At 37.8% G+C, this 23,351-nt stretch overlaps 1 protein-coding gene across 2 annotated transcripts in view; it reads left to right on the top strand.

The window, feature by feature from the left end:
* Positions 1–23,351, top strand: part of carmil3 (capping protein regulator and myosin 1 linker 3) — a 57,065-nt gene that overhangs the window by 31,739 nt on the left and 1,975 nt on the right. For both annotated transcript variants that reach the window (XM_056241128.1, XM_056241127.1), the window contains exons 16-38: positions 3,379–3,483; positions 5,199–5,268; positions 6,437–6,518; positions 6,653–6,749; positions 9,237–9,291; positions 9,593–9,765; positions 11,794–11,862; positions 12,376–12,469; positions 15,190–15,288; positions 15,942–16,061; positions 17,173–17,286; positions 17,394–17,569; positions 17,927–18,014; positions 18,108–18,218; positions 18,364–18,430; positions 18,862–19,049; positions 20,026–20,105; positions 20,237–20,401; positions 21,083–21,281; positions 21,518–21,797; positions 21,947–22,062; positions 22,178–22,319; positions 22,957–23,031. In XM_056241128.1, the coding sequence (XP_056097103.1) occupies positions 3,379–3,483; positions 5,199–5,268; positions 6,437–6,518; positions 6,653–6,749; positions 9,237–9,291; positions 9,593–9,765; positions 11,794–11,862; positions 12,376–12,469; positions 15,190–15,288; positions 15,942–16,061; positions 17,173–17,286; positions 17,394–17,569; positions 17,927–18,014; positions 18,108–18,218; positions 18,364–18,430; positions 18,862–19,049; positions 20,026–20,105; positions 20,237–20,401; positions 21,083–21,281; positions 21,518–21,797; positions 21,947–22,062; positions 22,178–22,319; positions 22,957–23,031 (2,765 nt within the window). The remainder of the gene's footprint in view (positions 1–3,378; positions 3,484–5,198; positions 5,269–6,436; positions 6,519–6,652; positions 6,750–9,236; positions 9,292–9,592; positions 9,766–11,793; positions 11,863–12,375; positions 12,470–15,189; positions 15,289–15,941; positions 16,062–17,172; positions 17,287–17,393; positions 17,570–17,926; positions 18,015–18,107; positions 18,219–18,363; positions 18,431–18,861; positions 19,050–20,025; positions 20,106–20,236; positions 20,402–21,082; positions 21,282–21,517; positions 21,798–21,946; positions 22,063–22,177; positions 22,320–22,956; positions 23,032–23,351) is intronic.

The following is a 23,351-nucleotide window of genomic DNA, read 5'->3' as shown; positions in this document are numbered from 1 at the left end:
ATGAAATGGAAATTGTAATAATCTTTTCTTCCCTAAAAAATGTAGGGTGGGACTTATGATTATGTCCATCGGGAATTGATCGGGTGGTTGTGGTTTGCTATTGCTGTGATGTAATGTGAGTGACAGGTTGTCCCGCCCTCGCGCCAGTAAACACATCATCAGAGAAGAGAAGAGATGGATAAATCATTTATAATAAATGCTGCAATATTGCATAAAAAATAAGACTTGTCCATTTTGAATTAATGGTAACTTGAAGTTTAATTTTCTCGTGCCCAAAGCAAATAATTTCGTACGCATAAAAAACCCCAATAAAATTTAGTGAGTAAAAAACATTATGTAGTTAAAAAATAATATAAACGTGTTTTTATTTTGCGCAATTTTGCTTTTTAAGAAACTATTTTCTGTTTTAATTATGAATTTTTTTTATGTTCAAGTTCAGTTTATTTGTATAGCACTTACACAACAGCCACACGACTGACCAAAGTGCTGTACAGAGGTTCAAAAGGAAGGGAAAAGGTAAACAAACAACACAGCTAAAATTATATGTTTATCTCTGTAAAGCTGCTTTGAAACAATCCATTGTTAAAAGCGTTATATATAAATGAAGACGACTTGGCTAAAACACAGTTAAAACAGTTAATTAACAATTACAATAAAAAAATATTATTATTATTATTTATTTTAATTATAAGGCATGGAAAACAAGTGCGTTTTTAGTAGAGACTTAAAAGTGGTCAAGGAAGGGGCTATCTTCATTTAAAAAAAAAAAAAAACGCTCGATCCCCTCTGCGTTTGAGTCTGGAATGTGGGACTAATAGAAGGTTCTGGTCACTGGATCTCAAACTTCTAGAGGAACCTTAATATCTTCCTCTAGTTGGGGTGATATGGGTGCTTTTACGGCTATTAAGAAGGAATCTTGCAGCTGCGTTTTGAACTAGTTGAAGACGAGCAATTTGAGACTTTGAAATCCCACAGTAAAGTGAATTGCAGTAGTCTTAACGTGAGGTAATAAAAGCATGAACAGCCATCTCTAGAGTTTTATGATTTAGGAAAGGTTTGACTTTAGACAACAGACGAAGTTGATAAAAACTAGAGCCTATTACAGAAGAAATGTGTTTGTCAAGGTTTAAAGACTCATCTAGCAGAACGCCCAGGTTTCGTACACGTGTAGATCTAAACGCGTATAGTCAACCTAGATCGAAGCTGGTAGTCTGAGAATTATCAGTGGGCCCAAAAACGATCACCTCGGTTTTGTTTTCATTTAAAGATAAAAAAAATGCAGCTAGCCAAGATTTAACTTCATCTAGGCAATTTGTAAGGATGTAAAGACAGAAGGATCATTTCTCTTGATTGGTATATAAATTTGGGTATCGTCCGCATAACAATGAAAAGATACCCCATGTCTTCTTAGAATGGTGTCTTCACTGTTACTTGAAAACAACACAAATATTTTTGTAGAAAAAATATTTTGCAGAACAAGGTTGCTGGTGGTCTGCCAGCTCTAACCAGCTTAGAATCGCTGGTTTAACAGGTCAGCATCAGGTCTGCTCATACTTTTCCTCATCAACCATCCAGACCAGCTTGGACCTGTTAGTTACCATACATGATCAGCTTGTACCAGCTGGATTTAACTACCATCAGAAGCTGGTTGTAAATGGGTTTCTCAGCAGGGAAAAGTGCCTGTAGTAATACATTACGAGTTAAAGTGGGACATGAGCGATCAGATAGAGCTGATGGACCTGCATATTGCACAGATGGCAATACAGCTACTGCAACAGCATCAGATGAAAACAGGTTTTCGTGTGAAAAATTGTGTCTCCATGAGTGAGCCAAATCTTTCAAAACCTGATTTGGAAAAACGGCTCATAAATTAAGCAAATAATGTTTTGTTTTTTTAATTCTACCAATACTCTATCATTAGCTTTATGATAGAAGCCTATGGCATGGCAAGTAAACATGCATGTGCCTGCATGTGAGAAGCTGTAGGCTGAGGAGATACAGAAATGCAATGATCCATCTTCCTCCCTCACTCCCTCTGAACCCGAACAGCAATTCCATCTCCCCTCTCGGCACGTTAACGGCATTATGAGAAACTCTGAAAAATGAGGCTAATTTTAGCTGAACTTATTGTTCAGATTGGAAGGTTTCTTCATCATTTGCAACTCCTACAAATGTGTTTGTTCTTAAATGGGTTTGAATTTGCAGAGGGATGAATTTTTTTAGATGATTGGGTGTCTAAAGATTGAAACAATCTTTTTTTTTTGGCTGTGTTGGGATTGAAATACTAGCTTACTACACACCGAATACTGTGCAATATTGTTTAGTAGTAATATTTGTTGACACATTATGCCGAAATATGTTTCAAACAGCAGTATGTTGCATTGTCACATGACCACATAATGACACAAATCTCGTTGGAATTTCTTTGAGAACGATTTTTTCCAGCTGATGAACGTTAAAAAACATTAACATCCAATCAAAATCTAGAGCTTGAGCATTTAAAGTGGCAGACGACATAACGCTTAAAATAGTCAGAACATTAATTATGCATTGGTGTGAATGCTAATACAGATATCATCATATGTATCTTTATAGTTATCGTTCTAGGTGTGAATAGGCCTTTCTATTTCTATTTTTGACAAATGTAATAGGTCGTTGCACATTGTGCTCAGCATGCAGCAATAATAATAGTATTCTAGTATGCTATTGCAAACATAGCCTCTTTTTTCTAGTGCTAATTTCATCCTCTCACAAACTCCCACCTCAACTCCCACTCAGAAACGTGCACATCCCAACACAGAACCACTGCACACATGGGCATCTCCATACGAGGTGTGTGGGCACATGTGTGTATGAGTAAATCTGGCTACGCTAGTGCCATGTGAAGGCAGCAATGTAAATCTGTCTGAGCTGATAAGACAGAGAGCCCATGAATATTAAATGCGAATGTTCCCTTAACACTCTCTGCTCTTGTTAACACGTTTACACATATTCTTCCCTCTCTCTCTTTCTCTCTCTTAAATGATAATGTCACTGTCAAACACAGAAATGCTATCATAAACTGTCATGTTTTTAGACCCCCCCTCGTATCCCTCATTGACTGCCTCTCTCTCTTTTTCTCATTTTCCCTGTCTAGTTCTGCCCCACCCAAATTATTTGTTTAGTCCAATGTTTTATGCCATAAACTAAGATAGCTTGTTAAAATGTTGAACGTTGTTAAAATGTATAACACGTAATAAAGATACAAACAACGCTTTTTCTAATAAGCCAGAGGGTATACTTTTGAGCCTTTTTATGGCTTATTGCTCAGGGTTTTGTGAAGCATGGTATGATGTATTATGGATAAAAGTATCCCCTTCATTTCTGTCACCCTTTTAGGAAAGTGAGAGAGACACTTCCTTCCTTCCGTCAGTTCTTCAGTTCAGCGTTCAGCCTCACTCACATCAGTCTGGCGTCTATGAAGATGCCTCCCGACGTGCTGAGGTGAGCCCGGTCGGCGTTTTGCCTTTTCATGCTGCAGTTTAACACTGGCTTAGCTAGTTTAATCTGATTTAGTTGGTTTCCCAGCCTGACCAACTCTAAAGCCCAATTCCTCTCTAAAGCCAACAAACCAGATTTTCACATTCTGAGAGACAAGCCTACCACATTAGGCTGGTTTAAGATGTTTTAAGCTGGGTGACTTTTATGGAACAAGATAACCCATGTAACATTAACCCAGGATTTGCATATTGTAAATCATGCTATCCTGAACTGAATCCTAAATTAATTATCTGTACCATTCAGGTGCTGTATATTAAAAAGAAAAGTCCACCCAAAAAATTATATTCTGTCATTTTTTACATCATTATTGACCTCATATTGTTTCAAAGTGACTTTCTTTCTTCCGCTGAACACAAAATAATGTATTTTGAAGAATGTTGGTAAACTGTTTTGGTGACCATTGACTTCCATTGTACGGTGGAAAAGGTGTGTAAATGATGACAGAATTTACATTTTTTGGTGAACTATCCATTTACGCAGTTTTCAAGAATACACAGTTTTTATGTCAGCATGAAGCCAGCAGTGAAATCACTCACTTTCGTGAATTTTTAAAAGGCAGGCATTGATGTAATATAGATCGAAGGGCTTGCTGAGATGATCAAATCAACCACACCCCCCTGTGTAGTGTACAAGTAAAAAGTGTAGTGTGTAAGTCATCATTTTTGGAAAACATGTTTAGCTAAACTGTCCATTAGTGGTAAAAGTACTTTCTGTTCTGCATTGCTCACAAAAGCTGTTTATTTGATCAACAATACAGTAAAAACAATATTGTGGAATATAATTAATGATTCATTTAAAACAATGGTTTTCTATTTACATATATTTTGAAATGTAATTTATTGTTGTGATGGCAAAGCTGAATTTTCAGCATTATTCCTCCAGTCTTTAATGTCACATGATCTTACAAAAATCATTCTAATATGCAGATTTGATGCTCAAGACGCATTTCATATTATTATTTTTATCAGTGTTGAAAACAGTTGTATGTCCTGTAGCAATTCTTGCTACCCTAAACTTTTGAATTGGATTATTCATAATATTTGACTTTTACTATTAATGGACATCTTTTTCCTTCAATGGAGGCTCATAATAAATAAACTGTTAAATCTGTTATTATTATTACCTAAAAGGGTACACAAACAGCAAATCATATTCCATTGTTTTTGTCTGGATGTATTCATTAAAGGGTTAACAATTTTGAGTGTGAAAAGCCCACTTGAAGAACTTTCTGTCGATTCATTTCTAGTTTTAGAGCTCTGCACCCATAACTGAGGTCAGAATCAAGATGTTCACGCAGCTGCTATTTTGGGAAAGCCAGAATGTTTTCAAATGAAGCATTTCAAACAGGGTCATACTACCTCCCTGCTCACAAACACAAACCGAGCGCAAGACAGTCTGTCACACCCAACTGAGCACCTGATTTTAGCTCTCTTCTGTCAACACCACCGGCCCACACCAGAGGAGTCGAACTAATCTCTAAGCTCTTTTCCCCTTAATCCTTTAAGACTTGCGTAACGCTTTGACAGTGTCCATATAGACCTTTTCTGATTTGATTTATTATGGAGATCAGCCATGGAAGCACATAATAGAATGCTAAGTCTCTCCAACGAGGCATGTAATGCTGTCAGTAATGACGACGTCCATGTGTTTGTTCACAGGGCTCTGTTCCTTGGGCTGTCATCCAATCCTCACATCACTGACCTACACCTGGACATTAGCAGCTGTGAGGTACCCCATCCCCCCGTTGTGTCCCTAAATCTGGATTGAGCTCTATAAATGCCTGTCCTTCTCTCTGTTGGCTGTAGATCTTTCAGTCTGTGGTCACCTTACTGTGTGTACAGATATGTCGGCTACTGAATTAGTCACACAGAAAGTCTTTCAAGGTTTCTTTTGAGAATGCAATGTGTGTTTATCTCTGTGGGGCCTTATTTTGCCCTCATGCAATTGTTTTATTTGTTCTCAAAAATCAAATCATAAACTCTTTTAACGTTACTGCAAATCTCACTACTGTGGATTTGAAAATAGTTAACATTATGTGCTCCTTGTTGTCACACTATCAGTATATTTTGTATGTTGGCTTTAGGCCAAGGATTTTATTTTTCATTCAATTTATTAATTGCAATTTTTGTTTACCAAATCATGGTTACATTTTTTTTTTTTTTTTTTTTTGCATGCTACTTTTTACGTATTGGCTGATGAAAAAAATATTTCGCTGAAAGATCTATAAGCTGTTTAATGTCAGGTTCTAAATATATTGTGACACTTACCCCATATAGAGTCATATCTAAAAAGGTCAACCTGTATACATTTTTTTTTTCCTGCATAATAATGGTGTAAGTGTTTAGTAGCTTTTGCTGTAACTTTTTCAGTTGCCAATATGGCTTGTATGACAATGAAATGAAATATTTCTTGATACAGAATACATTCTAAATAACCCTAAATAAGTCCAAAACTGCTACTCTATCCTTTATGCATTGCAAAAATGGAAAAATGTGCAGAGCTATTTCTAATGGATTCATTCCGGATCAACTTTATTCTTTTGACGAAAATGCTTGGACTTTTTTAGAATAGCAAAACAATACTAAATGTTCCTGCACAGAAATTGACCTTCAAAAAAAATCTTCCTAAAAAATAAAAGGTGACAACCAGCCCTAGTCCCAACATAACAAACTATTCCAACACTGATTTGAAATGCTGTTAAAAAATAAAAAGGCAGTTAATTTGACCTTGGTGTTGATAGCAACATGCTCTTTCAGTTGAGTTATTGAAAATATTTAAGTGCATAGTATAAATTATACATGTTTGAGCCTCTGAGCGTTTTCTCTCTCTCTCTATCAAGCCGTGTTCCCGTCTTTCTCTATCTCTTTTTCATTCTCTCCGTTTGTCTGCCTCTCAGCTCAGGTCTGCTGGAGCGGGAATAATACAGGACCTTTTCCCCAGAGTCTCCTGCATCAGCACACTGGACATCTCAGACAACGGTGAGACATCTAACTGCATAAATGAAAGGAAGCTTTTGTCTGCTCCCACCGACTTTCAGCCCATCTCTTTCCCCTCAGTTGCATTTGCTTCAGTCACCTTTGACTCTGCCTGTTAATTTTTGTGTTCATTTCAGGGCTGGATGCTGATCTTCTCTGTGTCATTCCTGCCTTCTCCAGACACCCGTCCCTCAAACACCTGCTGCTGGGCAAGAACTTTAACATCAAGGGCAGGTACATATTCCCGGACTGAGAGAGACACATCATAGAGCAAACAGATATACATGTATACATTTATTTGTCTGGCAGATGCATGTATCCAAAGTGACTTAAAGTACAAATGATACTAGCTGCCTGTAGCAGTTTGAAGATAAGCACCTAAAGGTTCAATACAGCTTAAGCTCTATCAGCAACATCTGTGGCATTCTGTCGATTACCAAAAAACTAAAAATGTGTTTACAGCTGTGCACTTACAATGGAAGCCTTGCAGGCAAGTGGGAAATGTGGAACTCATATTTTTGTCAAAGCACTTACGTGAATCCTACAGTAAAAAATGTCATTTGAGCTGACTAAATGGTCTAAATTGTCATTTTGAAAAGGGATGAGTTCTCTAGGTTGGTGAAAATATGTTTTTAACAATATAAACCTTTCAAGACAGACCTACAATGAGCTCTGAGGTTATTAATGGATGTTAAATGTTTCTATTGAAGCCATCAGTCAACATAATTACAACATCATTAAAAAAAATCATAGACAAATTCCAGGTGAAGAACTACACTACCTGTAACCCCGGGAAGAAAGATCTACCAATCAGAGAGTTGCAGCAAACAAATCAGCTTAGCAGTGACCAGCCACTACTATGAAGCATTGCATATGATGTCATTAATAACCTGTCTTGCTATACACACTCAAGCTTCTTGTATGTTTGTGTATCATTTTTATATCTGTAAATGTAACTGTCACTGAGGTTGCTGTATGAAGCACACAATGCAGGAGAATATAACAAAAACAGTCTTTAATAAATCCAAATCCAACAGAGAACACTCAGGAGATTACCAGGAAACAGCATATAAAACAATCACGTAAACCAACAACAACACGGCAATGAACAGAGGAAACTAGGGGTTTAAATACACAGACAATCAACAGAACTAAGAACATGTGAGGAACTAATGAGGAACTCTAGAAACTAATAATCGAACAGAACTCAGGCAACCCAGAACAGGACACAGAATGAAGACCAAAACAGAACTAGAATGTAACGTAACAATGTATCATGGTTTCCACAAAGAAAAGAAAATAGTAGCAGAACGTCTCGGTTACGTATGTAACCCTCGTTCCCAGAAGTAAGGAACGGAGACGCAGTCCCGTCGCCACTGTTGCTGGACCACCGCTGACTCCGAGTTACGCTCGGCTCCTCAGCGAAAAACAACTAGTGCGTGCATCCACTTCCGTATTTACACCCGCGCCGCGGGGGCGGAGTGTGTGATGCATTTCACGCACGCCAATGTACATTGGCTCGTTTTAACAGTACTCGAAGATGACAGGCTGTCTAAGCGTGATCCCAATCAGTCGACTACGTCGAACGTGAGTGACTGAAAGGGAACTGTTTTCAACATTGATGATAATAAGAAATAAAGAAATAAAATCAGCATATTAGAATGATTTCTGAAGGATCATGTGACACTAAAGCCTGGAGTAATGATGCTGAAAATTCAGCTTTGCCATCACAGGAATAAATTACATTTTAAAATATGAAGACTAAAACCTATAAAGACTATAAAATATAAAAACCTAAGTCCGTCTGACCTTTTTCTTTTAAATGAGTATTTTTATCAGGCTCCTATGTTTAGATTCAGTAATTTCACTTTAAGGGCATTAAAAGGTTATTGTTCAGTTATAGAGTAGAAATGCCTTATTTTCAAAAATGTCACTGATAAGAGTAAAATTAAAAACATAAATATGCTCATTTAAAAGAAAAATGTGAGACTGACTTATTTTTGTGCATTTTATGACCATGCTCAGAGTAAAAAAAGACAATTTCTCACTTGTCAGGCACGTTAGTGTTGTGATTATTATTAATTGGTAATTCTTTAAAATTTGTCAGTTAGTTATTAGTTCTTGATGAGGGTAATCTCATTCAGTAATCATTAATTACCCAAAAAGGAACTATTTTAGTCCTAAATCCTGCATTACAACCTGTATTGTTACCTATTAATGATGGACCTTTATTATAAAGTGTTACCAATATTTTTCGAAACATTCAAAATATTATTTTATACTTATAACAAATGGCTGTAAATCAATGGGCATTGCTTTATAGTATTGTAGTTCCACCCCTCACAAAAGAAAAAAAAATGGGGCACAGTCTTAAACGCATTACTGCAAGGGTCAAATGTTTGTTTTCACAGATTGATGGATTATTCAAAATGATGTTCTGTGATAATCAACAGCTTGACACAGTAGATATAGAGCTTAAGTACCATACACCGATTAACAGATATAACAGATATCCACTCTTAGACAGGCAGATGAGGTAAGCAGGTTAGAAAAGTCTGTGAAACCATCTGCAATCTCAAACTGAATGTGGGCACACAGTAGGAGGCTCTCAGGGAGGCAGAGGAAGGACTGGGGGGGAGGTGTGTTAAGTGTTATTAATCTTGGGGTTGATGGAGTTTATGTGTGTGTATGTATAAGACCTGATGTTTCCTTTGTTTGCAGGGTTTTGGACGAGGTTCTGCAGAAACTAGTGCATCTCGTGCAGGAGGAAGAGTGTGTGAGTGTTTCACAAGCATATACACATGGACATAACTCTGTTTCCTGTACGCACCTTACACTCTTTCTGCTTTCAAACACACATGCAGAGTACAAAAGCTTTCTAATGGTCTGCTGTATTACAGCACTAGTGATTCATCCATCCTTCCTTGACTCTCTCTCCTTCAGGGCACGTAGCCCTCTCACTGCAGATATCGCCTTGCTTGATCAATTATTAAGCGCTGTTTTTACAGATCACAGACATTGCAAACTCACACACACATACTTCTTTCTATCTCTTTCTGGTTGCTCTTTCTTGACAGGCCCTGCAGAGCTTGTCTCTGGCTGACTCCAGGTTGCGTTCGAGGGGCACGGTGCTCGTGAACGCTCTCGGCAGCAACGCCTGCCTGAAGAAGGTGGATTTGAGTGGGAACGGACTTGATGACACAGGAGCGAGGATGCTCAGTAAAGCCCTGCAGATCAACACCACGCTCAGGTAGTCTGTCGTAAGGAGAACAGGGTTACGGTACTATGAATTATAAAAGAATTATACACTGTCTCAGCTGCACAAAAATATACTGTTGACTGAGATGCAAACTATTAATTTTAATTTACATGTCAAGGACTAGGGGCCAGATTTACTGTCAGCTTGCGCCAGTTCAAAAAAGTACTGTCAGGATTTACTTAATGCATGCAGTGAAAATTAGCACAGGTGTGGACAGGGTTATTTTTGCCAGTGACCTTATTGCATATGCATTCGTAGGAGTTTCCCTTTATGGGAGGGGAGCATTTAAATGAATCATGCAAAGGTGATTTACTAAGGGTCGCGCTAGTCAATTTACTGGTGTTTGCGCCATTATTTACCACCAGTGGCGTAGGCAGAAATTGTATTTTGGGTGGGCCAGTGAAAATGTGACTGGGCCTATAGTTTTTCCTAGAAAAAAATGACTTTAATAATAATTATTGAAAAATGACTTCTATAATAATTAACATTTAATAGACAAACTGAAAAAAGTTACACCTTTATAATCATCATGTTCAACCAACAGAGCTCAAAGGCTGGACAAACCAGTATAGACAATAACCGGTCTATTTTATTCTATTCAGCAGTGCAAATACAGTTCACCCGAAAATAAAGTAAGCTAAAATAATAATATCACAGTTAGATCGGCGGATAAACCCGCGTCAGGCTGACGGGGAGAGAGGGAGCAAGAAGCGGCCGGCGCCAGCACCTGACTAACCTTCTCCTGGGGTAATGAGTCGGAAGAACTGGGCTGGGTGGACTCGGAAGATGAAGGCAGTGGTGTGTCTTCTTCCTCAACTCTTGCTGTTTTTCAAATAGCACATTAAAGAAAGTTGTTTAGCCATTATTGTGGCGCCGACGCCTCTGAGAGTTTTCCTGTCGGAACCCCCAGCAACCATAGCGACCAATAACGTTCCGGAGAGAGGCTTTCTACAACTTGCTTCACCAGTTAAATTTTATTCGGAAAACAAATTAAACACACACAGCAGTCAACAATTAATCAGGTATTAATATATTTTCACAAATATATTTGAATAATAAAAATAAACTAAAAATGTATTTTTATCAAACTTGCCTGGGCGGGCCAGTGAGTAATGTGGGCGGGCCAGTCCCGCCCTGGCCCAATACTGGCTACGCCCCTGTTTACCACCCCAAAAAAAGCATGTCGTAAACCAGATTCTAATTTGTGCTGCTCTTGGTAGATTGCGTTGGTCATTATGAAACCGATCCGGTTGCATCTGTGCTTTTCAATTTTTCAATTTGCTCGTCGACAGTAGATCACGCGCAGAACTTTCCACTCCCATCTGCGCTTTTATGGGATTGCGCTCTCACGCTAATTTGCCCTATTTAGTAAATCTGGCCCTAGACCTTCTAATGATACATCCTTTTTCATAGAAAGCTTTGTATATTTCAGCAAAATTATGATTGCTGCATCTTCTGCCCATTGCATTTTTCCCCCCTTTATTAAATGTTTTGGTTAATGACTGGAAGTTGGAAAATTTACAATTTTGACAATGACCCTAATTATTTTCTGTTTAACTCATTTTACCATATTTAAAACCAAATCCAGCAGATTTTGTCCTCAAAATCAGAGCAGAAAATTTACAAAAGGCATGAAGATTCTATTCGAGTGCACCGTATATAAAGTTATTGTCTTTCAAAAGTAAGAGTCGACTCTGAGTCAATGAAATTAATGGTTTTTAAACGAGTCGTAAGCCGTTTCGTCGTGACGTCAAGACGAAACATTAGCATATTGCCCATCCACTTATTGCGCGTGCAGACACCAGTGAAAACTTGAACCTCAAATTAATTATTTTCTGTTTAACTCATTTTACCATATTTAAAACCAAATCCAGCAGATTTTGTCCTCAAAATCAGAGCAGAAAATTTACAAAAGGCATGAAGATTCTATTCGAGTGTACTTATTAATAATTAATAATGCATAATTGTATAGTACTGTAATACTGTTTAAGATTGTCATGGTTTGTTTCTTTCTTGTAGAAGTGTGACGTGGGATCGGAATAACACAAGTGCAACGGGTTTCCAAGATGTGGCTCGAGCCTTAGAACAGTATGACACACACACACACACACACACACTCACATTCATATCATGCACACTCACCCATGTGAGAACTGACTCACTCATCCCTCTGCAAACTTATTCACAGCATGCTGTTACTGGGAAAGAAATAAGAACTTCAGTCCATGCCTACATGAATGTGTTTGTTATTGCACAGCCTTTCATCACCTCTCCAACCTGCCTGTAATGCACAATTAGAGCATTGTTCTGGAAACACCTCTCTTCCCTGGAGATCTACACAACTATTATTTAATGTAGAAACTTTTTTAGCAGACTTGAATTCTTGCATTCAGGAGACTGTAATCGTCGTGAGAATGTTGTTCTCAGTACAGAATGCTTTGACATCTGTTGAAAGAAACATAGTAGCCTACTCTGTTAAAAGTAAAAAAAAAAAAAACCCAACTTGTTTCTTTAAACACATTTTCTATCTTGCTGGAGCTTATTCATCTCTTGTGTTGCCATGTTTGGGGAAGACTTTAATCATTTTTGCTCTCTCTTCAGTAACTTCACTCTGCAGTACATGCCCATCCCACTCAGTGATGTCACACAGGCATACCGTAGCGCTCCTGACAGGACAGAACAGGCACTAACCAAGGTAAGAGTAATGATTTTTTTATTTGAAAGAAGGTAACAAATTAGTTTGGGGACCAAAACCAGTTGCTTATTAGCTTGCATATTACTAGCATTTTGGCTGTTAATAGTACATATTAATGCCTTGATGGATGATCATATTGTACATCCCTTAAAGGGCCCCTATTATGTATTTTTGAAAATGACCTTTCATGTAGTGTGTAACACAGCTCTAAGTGAATGAAAACATCCTGCAAAGTTTTAAATCTGAAAGTGCACCGTATATAAAGTTATTGTCTTTCAAAAGTAAGAGTCGACTCTGAGTCAATGAAATGAATGGTTTTTAAACGAGTCGTAAGCCGTTTCGTCGTGACGTCAAGACGAAACATTAGCATATTGCCCATCCACCTATTGCGCGTGCAGACACCAGTGAAAACTTGAACCTCAAACCTGCAGTTGATTCCTGTGGATACTGTACAGCATCATGTCGAGAAGATGCTGTGCTCTAGAATGTGAAGGTAGGCTAAAGCTATTTTTTTTTCACTGCCCAAGGGCTAGCATGTAAAGAATCAGTGGTTAAAATTCATCTTTACCACGATATCACAGGAGTATATTCCTAAACTTTTGCTGTTCCCTTTATTTTACTGACGACTGCTTCTCAAATCTCAGAGTTCAATGCAGGATTCGCAAACCGCTGAAAGATGGTGTTCAAAATACTTAGTTTTGAGTTTTACATTGTGTAGGTCTCCTGCTAACTGGCTAACTCACGTTATCACTGTCTTACTGAAATACTTCTGCTAATCAGTTGTGGGCCACTATTACCTAAAACTGTGTCTATTAATGGAGATTGTCTGTCGTTCTCACTACTTTGAGGAAAGATTAAGCATGGAGCAAGATTTGTTTTACCAACGTTTGTTACATCAGTCATTCACGCTAGAGTTTGGCTAATGTATACATTGCATGCATGCACTGTTATTGATACAGTTTCCATGTGTTCACCGTATTATATTAGAAAAATACTAGGTAAATAAATTAGTACAAGTAAAATAATCTGTTTGTTGATGGGCATGCACTTGTTAATGCTGATGGTGAGTAATTACAGTTGCAACATCTCATAAATGTACCTCAAACTAAGTAACTAAGCGGATCACTGAGAAACGTCCTGCTCGAGTTGTCCTTGCGATGGAGGTTCGGGTTGAATAACTAGTTCTTCTAATGTTTCATCATTGGACTCGCGCTCGCATTGAAAATTGGTAAAATCGACATCCTTGTCCGTTACTGTCTTTAGTTTACGGTGTAGGAAGCCTTAGGACAGCTGACATTGTTATGGCAATGGGCGTTTACAAACCAATCAAAACAGACTGAGCTGTCTGGCCAATCAGAGCAGAGTAGCTTGCGGAAAGGAGGTATTTAAAGAGATGGATTCATCTGACGAGTCGTTTGAGAATCTTTGAAAATGTGGTGATGTGCAAATGTATATTATGAGGAAATTAAACAGTTTTTTGACCTTTGATGCATGTAAACCTGTTGTAGGAGACTCCAAAGCAACATTAGAAAACTTTCAAATAGCATAAGAGGGGCACTTTAATCCTACCCAATACCTAAACTTAACCACTATGACAACTACTTTACTAACTATTGATTAGCAAAAAATTGATTAGGAGTTTATTGAAGCAAAAGTTAATAGTTAATATGAGTTCACCAAACTAAAGTATGACTGAAGTGGTATACATTTTTTTGATTACAGGTATAATAATACTCAAGCCATAATCTAGCTCAACATTACCCTTTATCCTTAGAAATAATAATAAATAGGCTTTATTGCTTCTATACATTGAAGACCTATATGTGAACACCATGTGTTATGTTTGGCCAGTTTTTTAGGTGAAGTGAATAACATTGTGTATTTGCTATAGAGTTCAAGATATGTGCTGCTGCTCAACCCTTAAATTACAGCCTCTTTACAAAACCTGGAAACCAAACCACTGCAACAACTTAAAAGTAGCCCGACTTGGAATCACTGACTGGAGGGACTGTTGACTCCTCAAATGTAGAGGAGATAGAGCCTTTTCGGTGGTGGGATCTAGGTTGTGGAACAGCCTGCCAGCACATCTTAGGGCTGCTCCCTCCTTACCACTTTTTAAATCTCTCTTGTAAACCTATTTGTTGTTGTTTTTTAGCTTTTAAATGATGTTGATGGTCTTATTTATTATGTTACTTTTCTGTTGTGTTTATCTGACTTGTACAGCACTTTGGTCAGTCCTCAGACTGTTTTAGAACTAGACTGGTTATTTTGGTTTTATTGCAGAGCTCTCTGAAATACTTGATTCTGATTGGTCAATCAGGGCATTTAGCAGACAAACGATGCATAAATAATAAATTCAGACACATTTTTTTTTTTACATTTCGTCCCCAAAATCATGAATATTTGGTTGCATTCTTGGATCTCATAGTAGATGGGACTAATTCATTAAAAAAAAAAAGTGACAGTTTTGAACAGCTGTTTTGAGATTAACAGTCCCAAGGTGGTCGAAATGTTTATACACGTTTAATGAGCCCAGATATGTAAAACTTCTACAAGGTCAGTGCTGAGAGAGGGACACCGCAGACAATACATTTATCTTTCATTAATTTGCAGCATAATTACAATCATTTCCACATGACTGCATGGCTTATCTGAGCATCAATGTTCTTTTATTTGACATTAATGAGTATTCTCTCCCTCACTCTGTCTGTCTCTCTCAGATCCAGCGGGCTCTGTTAAGGAATAACCAGACTCAGCGTTTCTCTCAGAAACAGGCTCTTCGGTTGCATCAGGGCCTGGTCACTAGTACTGCAGAACAGGTACAGACCACCGCCTCATATTCACACGCCTCTCTTACTCTTCACCACTGCAGATCCGACTCACTTACATCACACTTCTAGTATGTGATCATGTTGATGATGGTGATAATGAGGGTCTGTTCTATTTCAGTTTCATTTTTAAAATGTATTTATTCATTTATTTATTTTCCAGAAACAGACTTGCGTAATTATCTAATTTAAATTCTCAGCGCTTTAAATGCTGAAATTCAGTCTTATCATCACAGGAATAATTTACTTTTAAAATATATTAAAACAGAAAACAGTTATTTTCAATTTTAATAATATTTCACAGTATACCTATTTTGATTGTATTTTTGATTAAAAAAATCGGTAGAGTATACCTGGAGTGAGGAATTCTATCGTTTGCATTCCCATTCCGGTCAGCCTGAGAATGGATTGCTTATATTGGTCTCTTCCCAATAAACGGGGATGGGAGAAAGGTTTTTACTATACATTTGTGTGTGTGTGTGTGTGTGTGTGTGTGCATATGTGAGAGAGAGAGAGAGCATCTCTTTTACTTGCTAATGTGAACTTTGTATTGTTAGATCAAACTCACACAGCAATATCTCTATCCTCTCTCTGTTGTCTCTTTCCATCTCTGTCTCTGTCTTTCTCTCCTCCTGCTGTCCCAGGTGATGGAGCGTCTGTGCGTACGCGTGCAGCAGCAGGTGTGTGTGTTGAGAGGAACAGGTGAAGGGGAAGAGCTACAGGCGGCCAGACAGGTCCTCAAGGAGGCCAGGAACTCTCGAGCTGTGAGTGTGTTTGTGTATTTTTACCTGTCAAAAGTTTGGACACCGACTATCACTTGCTTCAGTCATCAAAACTATGTAACATAATAAATATAAGTGTAAGAATTATACACTATATACACTATCATTCAAATGTTTGGGATCAGTAATACATTTTTTTTAAAGAAAAAACATTTATTCTCTAACACGGCTGCCTTAAACTGATCAAAAAATGTCAGTAAATACATGAATAATGTTGCAAAATATTTTCAAATAAATTCTGTTCTTTTGAACTTTCTATTTATCAAAGAAAAGAATTTATATATACAGTATATATACACACACACACACACACACACACACACACACATATATATATATATATATATATATATTTGCATTGTAATATTTTACAAGGAACATTTTTTACAGCATTTATTAATGTAGGTAAACAATCATTTATAAATTATAGTACTGTTCATTTATTGTTAATTCATGATGTTTCAGACTACATTCTCTAATGTTAATTTATACAACATGAAATGTTAAAATGAATTAGCATATGTTGAAAGCAGCACTTTTAATTTAATAAATGTTGTAAAAGAATTGTTCATTGCATTAACTAATGTGAACAAATTGAACTATATTGTAAAGTGTAACATTTTTAGGCACATTTTTATTTGTCTACAAAACTAAATCAACGTATATAAAGCATTTAGACTTTGAAGTAACAGGTTTTTAAGATCATGAGAAACAAATTCAGTCAAGTATGTCTACATTTTTGACTCGAAGATTAAATTCCATAAATGATATACTACTGTACATATTACTTCCATTGCTTGGACATTTTAGTAATGTGGTTTTTTTTCTGTAATCACATTAATGTTGATATTTGCTTAACGTCATTTAATCTAGTAGTAGATGGCTATACAGTAACATTCAGTCAGATTTTATTTATGTGCTGTGTTAAATCCAGATATTCAGGTTATTGATTTCATGTGTTCTCTGTTTATTAATTTAAGAAACTTCCACTTAAAAATGAAAGACATCACCTGCATGACTCATGTCACATGTAACAGAAGCTTAATAGCGGTGAGTGAGAGATCATGACTGGTATGTCTGCACTGTCCTCTAGTTGTACCCCTCGCTGTGTGAACTGGCCCACGTGCTGTCAGTGGACGGGCCGGTGAGACAGAGGCTGGACTCTCTGGCCGGAGAACTTGCCAAAGCAGCTGATAAAGAACTACAGGTGATGATTCTCTCTCTCTCGCTCATCCTTCATCCTGATTTATTTCTGCTTTCTTGTTCTATTGGCCTTGAAAGGCATGATGGGTGATTGATGGTGGATTTGTGCAGGTCATTGTGGACTCCATGGTGTCTCTGTGCCGGGAGCTGTGTCCGCTTTCTTGTGCCGCAGCAGAGTGTCTCTCTCCTCCCCTCTCCTCCATCTCAGAGCGCGTTTCTATCCCTCGTTCATCCATCCGCACCGCTCTGATGGAGAGAGCAGCTCAGGACATCAACAGAGCTCTGGAGTAAGAAATGAGGGTGTTGAGTGGTAGATGCTTCTCAATTTAACACCTTGAGTCCTTGTGAAGTCAGTTCACTCAGCGCCCATCTTTATAACACCCCCGGGCTGCAGCTTTCAAAACAGCTGTCTACTTGAATGGGGAATGACAGAAATATCCAAAACTGTTACACTCATGGGTGTATCCAGATTTTTGTCCAGTCAAACGCTCACTGCACTGCACTCATCGATCGAAATCATGAAATCGTTAATGGAAGGACGAAACCTACTTTTCTATAACCACTGTGTTCACAGTTGGAATTCCCAGCATGGTTTTAACATGATCTAACATGTACTTTTGTGTCTCCATCTCTCTCACTCTTAGGGAGGTGAAACTGTCTGTGGTCTCATATCTCACCAACTCCATAGTGGACCAGATCCTACAGGAACTTTATGCCACACACAAAACCCTGGTACTACAAACCAATTTCTCTCTCCATTCGTCTGTTCATTCTGAGCATGTGCATACGCATCGCTCTTCCTCACGCATCTGTTCGTCATCACAGCTCCGGCAGGTTTCACAGATGAGACGGCTGGAAGACGGGGGAACGGCCAGGCGCGCACACAGACACGCCGACATACTGGATGTTGTGGAGGATGACTTTGGCATCAGCATAGTGAGTGTGTTACGTGAATCACTCACAAATGACTCATCTGTGTGTTTGGTGGTATTTACAGTAACCGTCATCTCTTGTAACTCAGCTGCCTTGTCATCTGCTCAGTTTGCAATGTTCTCACTCACTTCTGTCCTTCTGCACCCAGGACACAATCGCCATTAAGAAACGCAGCTCCAGGACCAGACGCATTCGTCCCGTGTCCAACAGACTCAGTGAGTCTCTCTCACACACACACACACACGTTATGTAGGATGAAACCAGGATTATCATTCATTTTTTAGTTAACTCTCATTCAGTGCTTTCAAGTCATGTATAACTTCATACATTTTTCAGTTTAAACCCATTCATTCTTTATATCACATTTTAGCTACATTTTATAGATGGATTTATACATTTATTAGGCCTGCCAATTTATGATGTTAACATGTTAACAGATAAAAATATCACTGATAAATAAATTAAATAATATATATTAACTTTTTAAAGACACTTTTTGCCATTCCCTGCTTTTTGTCTACCACAATAATGTCTTCATTTGAGTGCTTTTCTCTACAAAAATTGATATGATTATTTGCGAATGATCTGATTAGTTTGTTAATTAGCATATCATGTAATTCATTTGATGTGATTCACTGTCCTCTAGGTCTAGGTGACGACCCTAACTCCTCACCTTTAGTATCCACTCCTCAGACGTCTGCTCCTCTTTCACGCTCTGCATCATGGGAAGGTCTGTCCACCCTGCCCACACAGGGTTCACCTCTGCGTCATGTGACCCACGTCAGACCACGGCCACCACGAAGGCACAGGACTGGACACGCTCCTTTTGAGATAGTAAGAACCAGTGCCATTGCCAGTATTACCACACCAATACTACTTTTCATATAACTTTATATAGCATGTTTATTGGTAATGGTAATAAGGTAAATGTCATAAAATGACTTCGCACTTCGACCATTTCAGGCTTTGCCTCCTATTGCGTCGTTGCCCTCCAGTTTGATATTAGCCACATATTCATCATATATTTTTGTGATCAATATTGTCCTTTGTCTGTTTGATGGATACACTTGGCAACCAGTCATTTACTGGGGCCTTGGTGTATTGTGGGAGAACACGATCACGTCAAACTGAATTCTGAATTTCACCTGTAATTAAATCTGTTGCAGACAGACACGTTTAGATTTGCACCTCCAGAGGCATTCCTTATCATGTTGTCGTTGAATTGCTTGTATCCCCTGCAGTCTTCTTGTAACTTCTATTATTCCGCTGACTAGCAAACGAATCAGTTCTGGGTTCTCTTAAAGAGAGAAAAAACATACTGCAATTAAATATGATTTGCAGTAAATTAAGTCAAAATCACGCTGGTTTATGTGTTCTACAGGAGATATTCTTCAAAAATACGCTAAATATGAAATAAAATGGGTTAACCAACAACCATTCAAACTGTTAACAAGAGGAGGAGGGGGTGATTTTAATCACGTTCTCTTGTTAAAGTGATTTCTTATCAGAAATCTGACTAAACGTAGGCCCAGATGTTTTCTACATGGTCTCCAGAATTACAGCATCAAGCATTAAAGGCTCTCTTCATTTCAATCACTTCTGATCAGTCTAAATGCCTGCAAGCCGTGTCTTTGTTTTGCCTGTTGATCAAATTAATGCACTGACATAATATAGAGGAACAAATCCCAGATGGTGAGACGCAGCACTATGACAGCATCATCCTCTAACACAAATTTAGAGAGATGATCTACTCCAGCCCCGGTCCTCAAAAGCAGACATCATCATCATTATTTCTCTTGTCGTCCTGTAGCACTGCTCGGAGAATGGTGGAATATCTCTATTGGATGATGGACTGCCTGACTTCTACACCAAGAGAGTTTTACCAGACAGGTGCTTCAGCACTGAGCACTTCTGTGTAGTAATGAAGTCTAACAATGAACGTTTTAAAGGTTGAAGTAATGTGGGCATGCATAAATGTGGACGTTATCTTATCTCTGACACCCTGACTTTCTGCCTCGCAGTCAGCTGTCATCCCACCATCACGCTCAGGCTCTGAGGAGGAAGAAAAGACGCAGTGTGCTGTCAATCTTTTCAGGATTCAGGAAGAACCGAAACTCTACCATATCATATCAGGAGCCAGACCCTACAGGAAGGAGCGGGGCCTGTGGGGAGGAATGTCGCACTAAGTGAGTCATTCATATGTTAATACACTAGTGGCCAAAAGTGATGTCCGAAGGGGATATTTGGTTTTAATTGCCCTACTGGTTTGATTAAATCATCAAAATATACATATTTAGCTTATATTTTATATAGAAGCAAAACACTAAACTTGGTTAAGGTATTTATCTGACCAAAAAGGGCTACTATAGCAACAGGGTTTTTTTCTATGCATAGAAAAAATATCACAGGAAAAGGCATACATTGACTACAGCATAATCAGTTATTAATATTTTCAGTTATCACAAAAAAAAAAAATTGACACACAAGCACAACTATGCGCTATGCTTACAAAATATGAATAAAGGATGATGTAATTTAAAATGTAAAAGCAATTATTGTGCTGCTAAATGTTTTTTTTGTGAAAACCATGATACATTTTATTTCTAGCATTCTTTGATGAATAGAAAGTTCAAAAGAATAGCATTTATTTGAAATATAAATCTTTAGTAACTAACATTAAGTTAATCAAAAGTTACAGTAAAACATTTATAATGTCCTTGCTGGATAAAAGTACTGAAATCCAAACCTTTATAATGTATTATTTCATTTACAACTACCATTTAAAGTCGTTGTTTTACATTAATAAATCAGACAACATAAGTCAAACTCTTAATCTTGCTTGTTGTTTTTTTCTTTTGCTCTCTCAGCATTGCCACTGAGAATGTGTACTCCTTGATTCAACACCCAAAGGATCGTGGGAGGTTAGACCCAGGCACTGAAGGCACCAATGGGAGGTTGGCTGGGCCGTGTGTTCAGAGGACCCCTCAGCTGTCGGGACGGCCCGTGCAGGGTATACCCCTGCCAGGAATGATGGGAATTAGCCCCTCATGCTTCTCACAGAGACAGGTAGTCCACCACATGACATCATTTAAATTCCTGTTCAGTTCTTGAAACTGTGAATTTGAAGGAAGTAACATTTAATTCAAATAAATGTATATTATTCCTTTGACTATTTCCAGAAACATCAGATTATATTAATAATACGGTATTTGAAATGCTATCAGAGATGTGTATTTAATTTATACACACTAGTATGAATTTTACCACAGTCTCTCACACTCTTGTCTTTCTGTTTCCTGCAGTCGCCTGATTACAGTGAGGTGTTCGGCTCATCTGAAGAGATTGGATACGGAGACCCTGAGATGGACCGACATTCAGATATTGTTGCTAAAGGGCACATGCCATCTATTGAGAGACAGACAGAAACAGGAAGACAGGAATCATATTCAGACAGCCAGAAAATGGCAGACAATATAATGGACCCTCAGCTGCTGGAAACCAGAAAAAGACCCGAGCCACCGCCTCAGAGCACCAAGCCGAGCCTGGCTAAGACACGCCAGCGCCATCTGGAGGAGAGCTCTGGTATATATTATTATAGATATAATAATATCTGCATATTTAGTCTTTTATTTGAAAAGCTAAATTATGTTAACTAGTTTTAATAAGCATATTACACTATTTAACTCTCTGTATCAATAGTATGAGCATGGTCATTATTTTTCTTTCCCTAGATAAATCTACTGAAGATTATAGTGAATTGAGGGAGAAGGATGAGGAAAAGGAGAACTGGAGATATGGAGAAGACCAAAAAGAACCAGACGGACATACTCCACCTATCCCTGAAAAGGTTTTTGAATCATAGTATCCTGAAACATCTTTGATTCATAATGTCAGTGATTGTTGAGTGGGAGTGTTTCTTTATGTATCATTAAAACAGCTTTTGATTATATCATTCCTTTCAGCCATGTTATTATTCACCTCACACGTCTCCCATTGGCTCCTCGCCAAATGACGTGGCCAATGAGAATCATCCACCAGCTCCTCCGCCCACCTCTGCTAAGCCTGTGTTTCACTCTGCTTCAGTAGATTCTGCTTTACTTCAAGGTAATTTATTCAGAGACAAAAATTACGTCAAAATATCATACTGGTAGTTGCATTTAACTTTCCATAAGTTACATTTTGTGTCACAAGAAAAGGACCCCTTTATATGATGATCCCTAGTGAGGGACTGCTTTCCTAAAATATAAAGATATATATTTTCCTGTATACAATTATACATTGTACATTTAAACTTTGTGAAATAATTTAATGTGATGATATAAAGACTTTATTATTAATTTATAAAATAATTGTTTAAAAATCAAATAATTAACTTTTACTTTATTGCATAACTTCATAAAAAGTTAATATTTTATATATGAAAAATATTTTTTTTATTAAGTTAACAGCGTGTCTGAGATCAACACTTAAAAAAAGCGTTTTTAGAAAGCAGAATGAAATGGTAATATCAAATTTGATGAATGTAAAAAATAATTATATTAATGTTTTACTAATATCTTAAATGCATATTTTAACTAGTGTACTAATTTTAAATATTAAATTGATTTTAAGGACTTTTACAGCTCTAAAAATAGATTTTGTAAAAAAACTTCTTTTTTTTCAAAATTTCAAAACATTTTGTGGCTTCCCAGTTTGAAAGGCCCTGATGTAGAGATTGTATTATGTTGTTGTTGTTTTTCAGGTGATGAAGTCAAAGGCAGCCCTGTAGGTCCCATGAAACCACATCGAAACAGGAAAGCGAACTCATGTGACACAGGTACACTCTTCGCATCCCTTTTGAGCATGCGTATGAGGGTCCGTGTTCAACATCTACTGCTCTATAGGGCTGTCAAATAAAAACGTGAATTCCGAATATTTGTCGAATAAAAATAAAAAACTGCACATTCGAATGCAAAAACCGTGCGTTCTAATTTTTGGTGTGTCAAGAGACATGATAATGACGTAACTGACTGGTGCGGCTGCGTTGTCAATTTGAAAAATGGTGGAAAAGGGCTTCCTGCTGACGAAAACCATCTCAGTTGGTGGCAAAAATCATGCAACGACATACTTGGTGTAAAGGACGTCCACTGGAGGCAA

This window comes from Rhinichthys klamathensis, unplaced genomic scaffold (assembly GCF_029890125.1).
Source record: "Rhinichthys klamathensis goyatoka isolate OS25496 unplaced genomic scaffold, OSU_Roscu_1.1 h1tg000631l_1, whole genome shotgun sequence".
Taxonomy (NCBI): domain Eukaryota; kingdom Metazoa; phylum Chordata; class Actinopteri; order Cypriniformes; family Leuciscidae; genus Rhinichthys; species Rhinichthys klamathensis.
The sequence above is the reverse complement of the archived record's forward strand: the minus strand, read 5'-3'. Positions and strand labels throughout refer to the sequence as shown.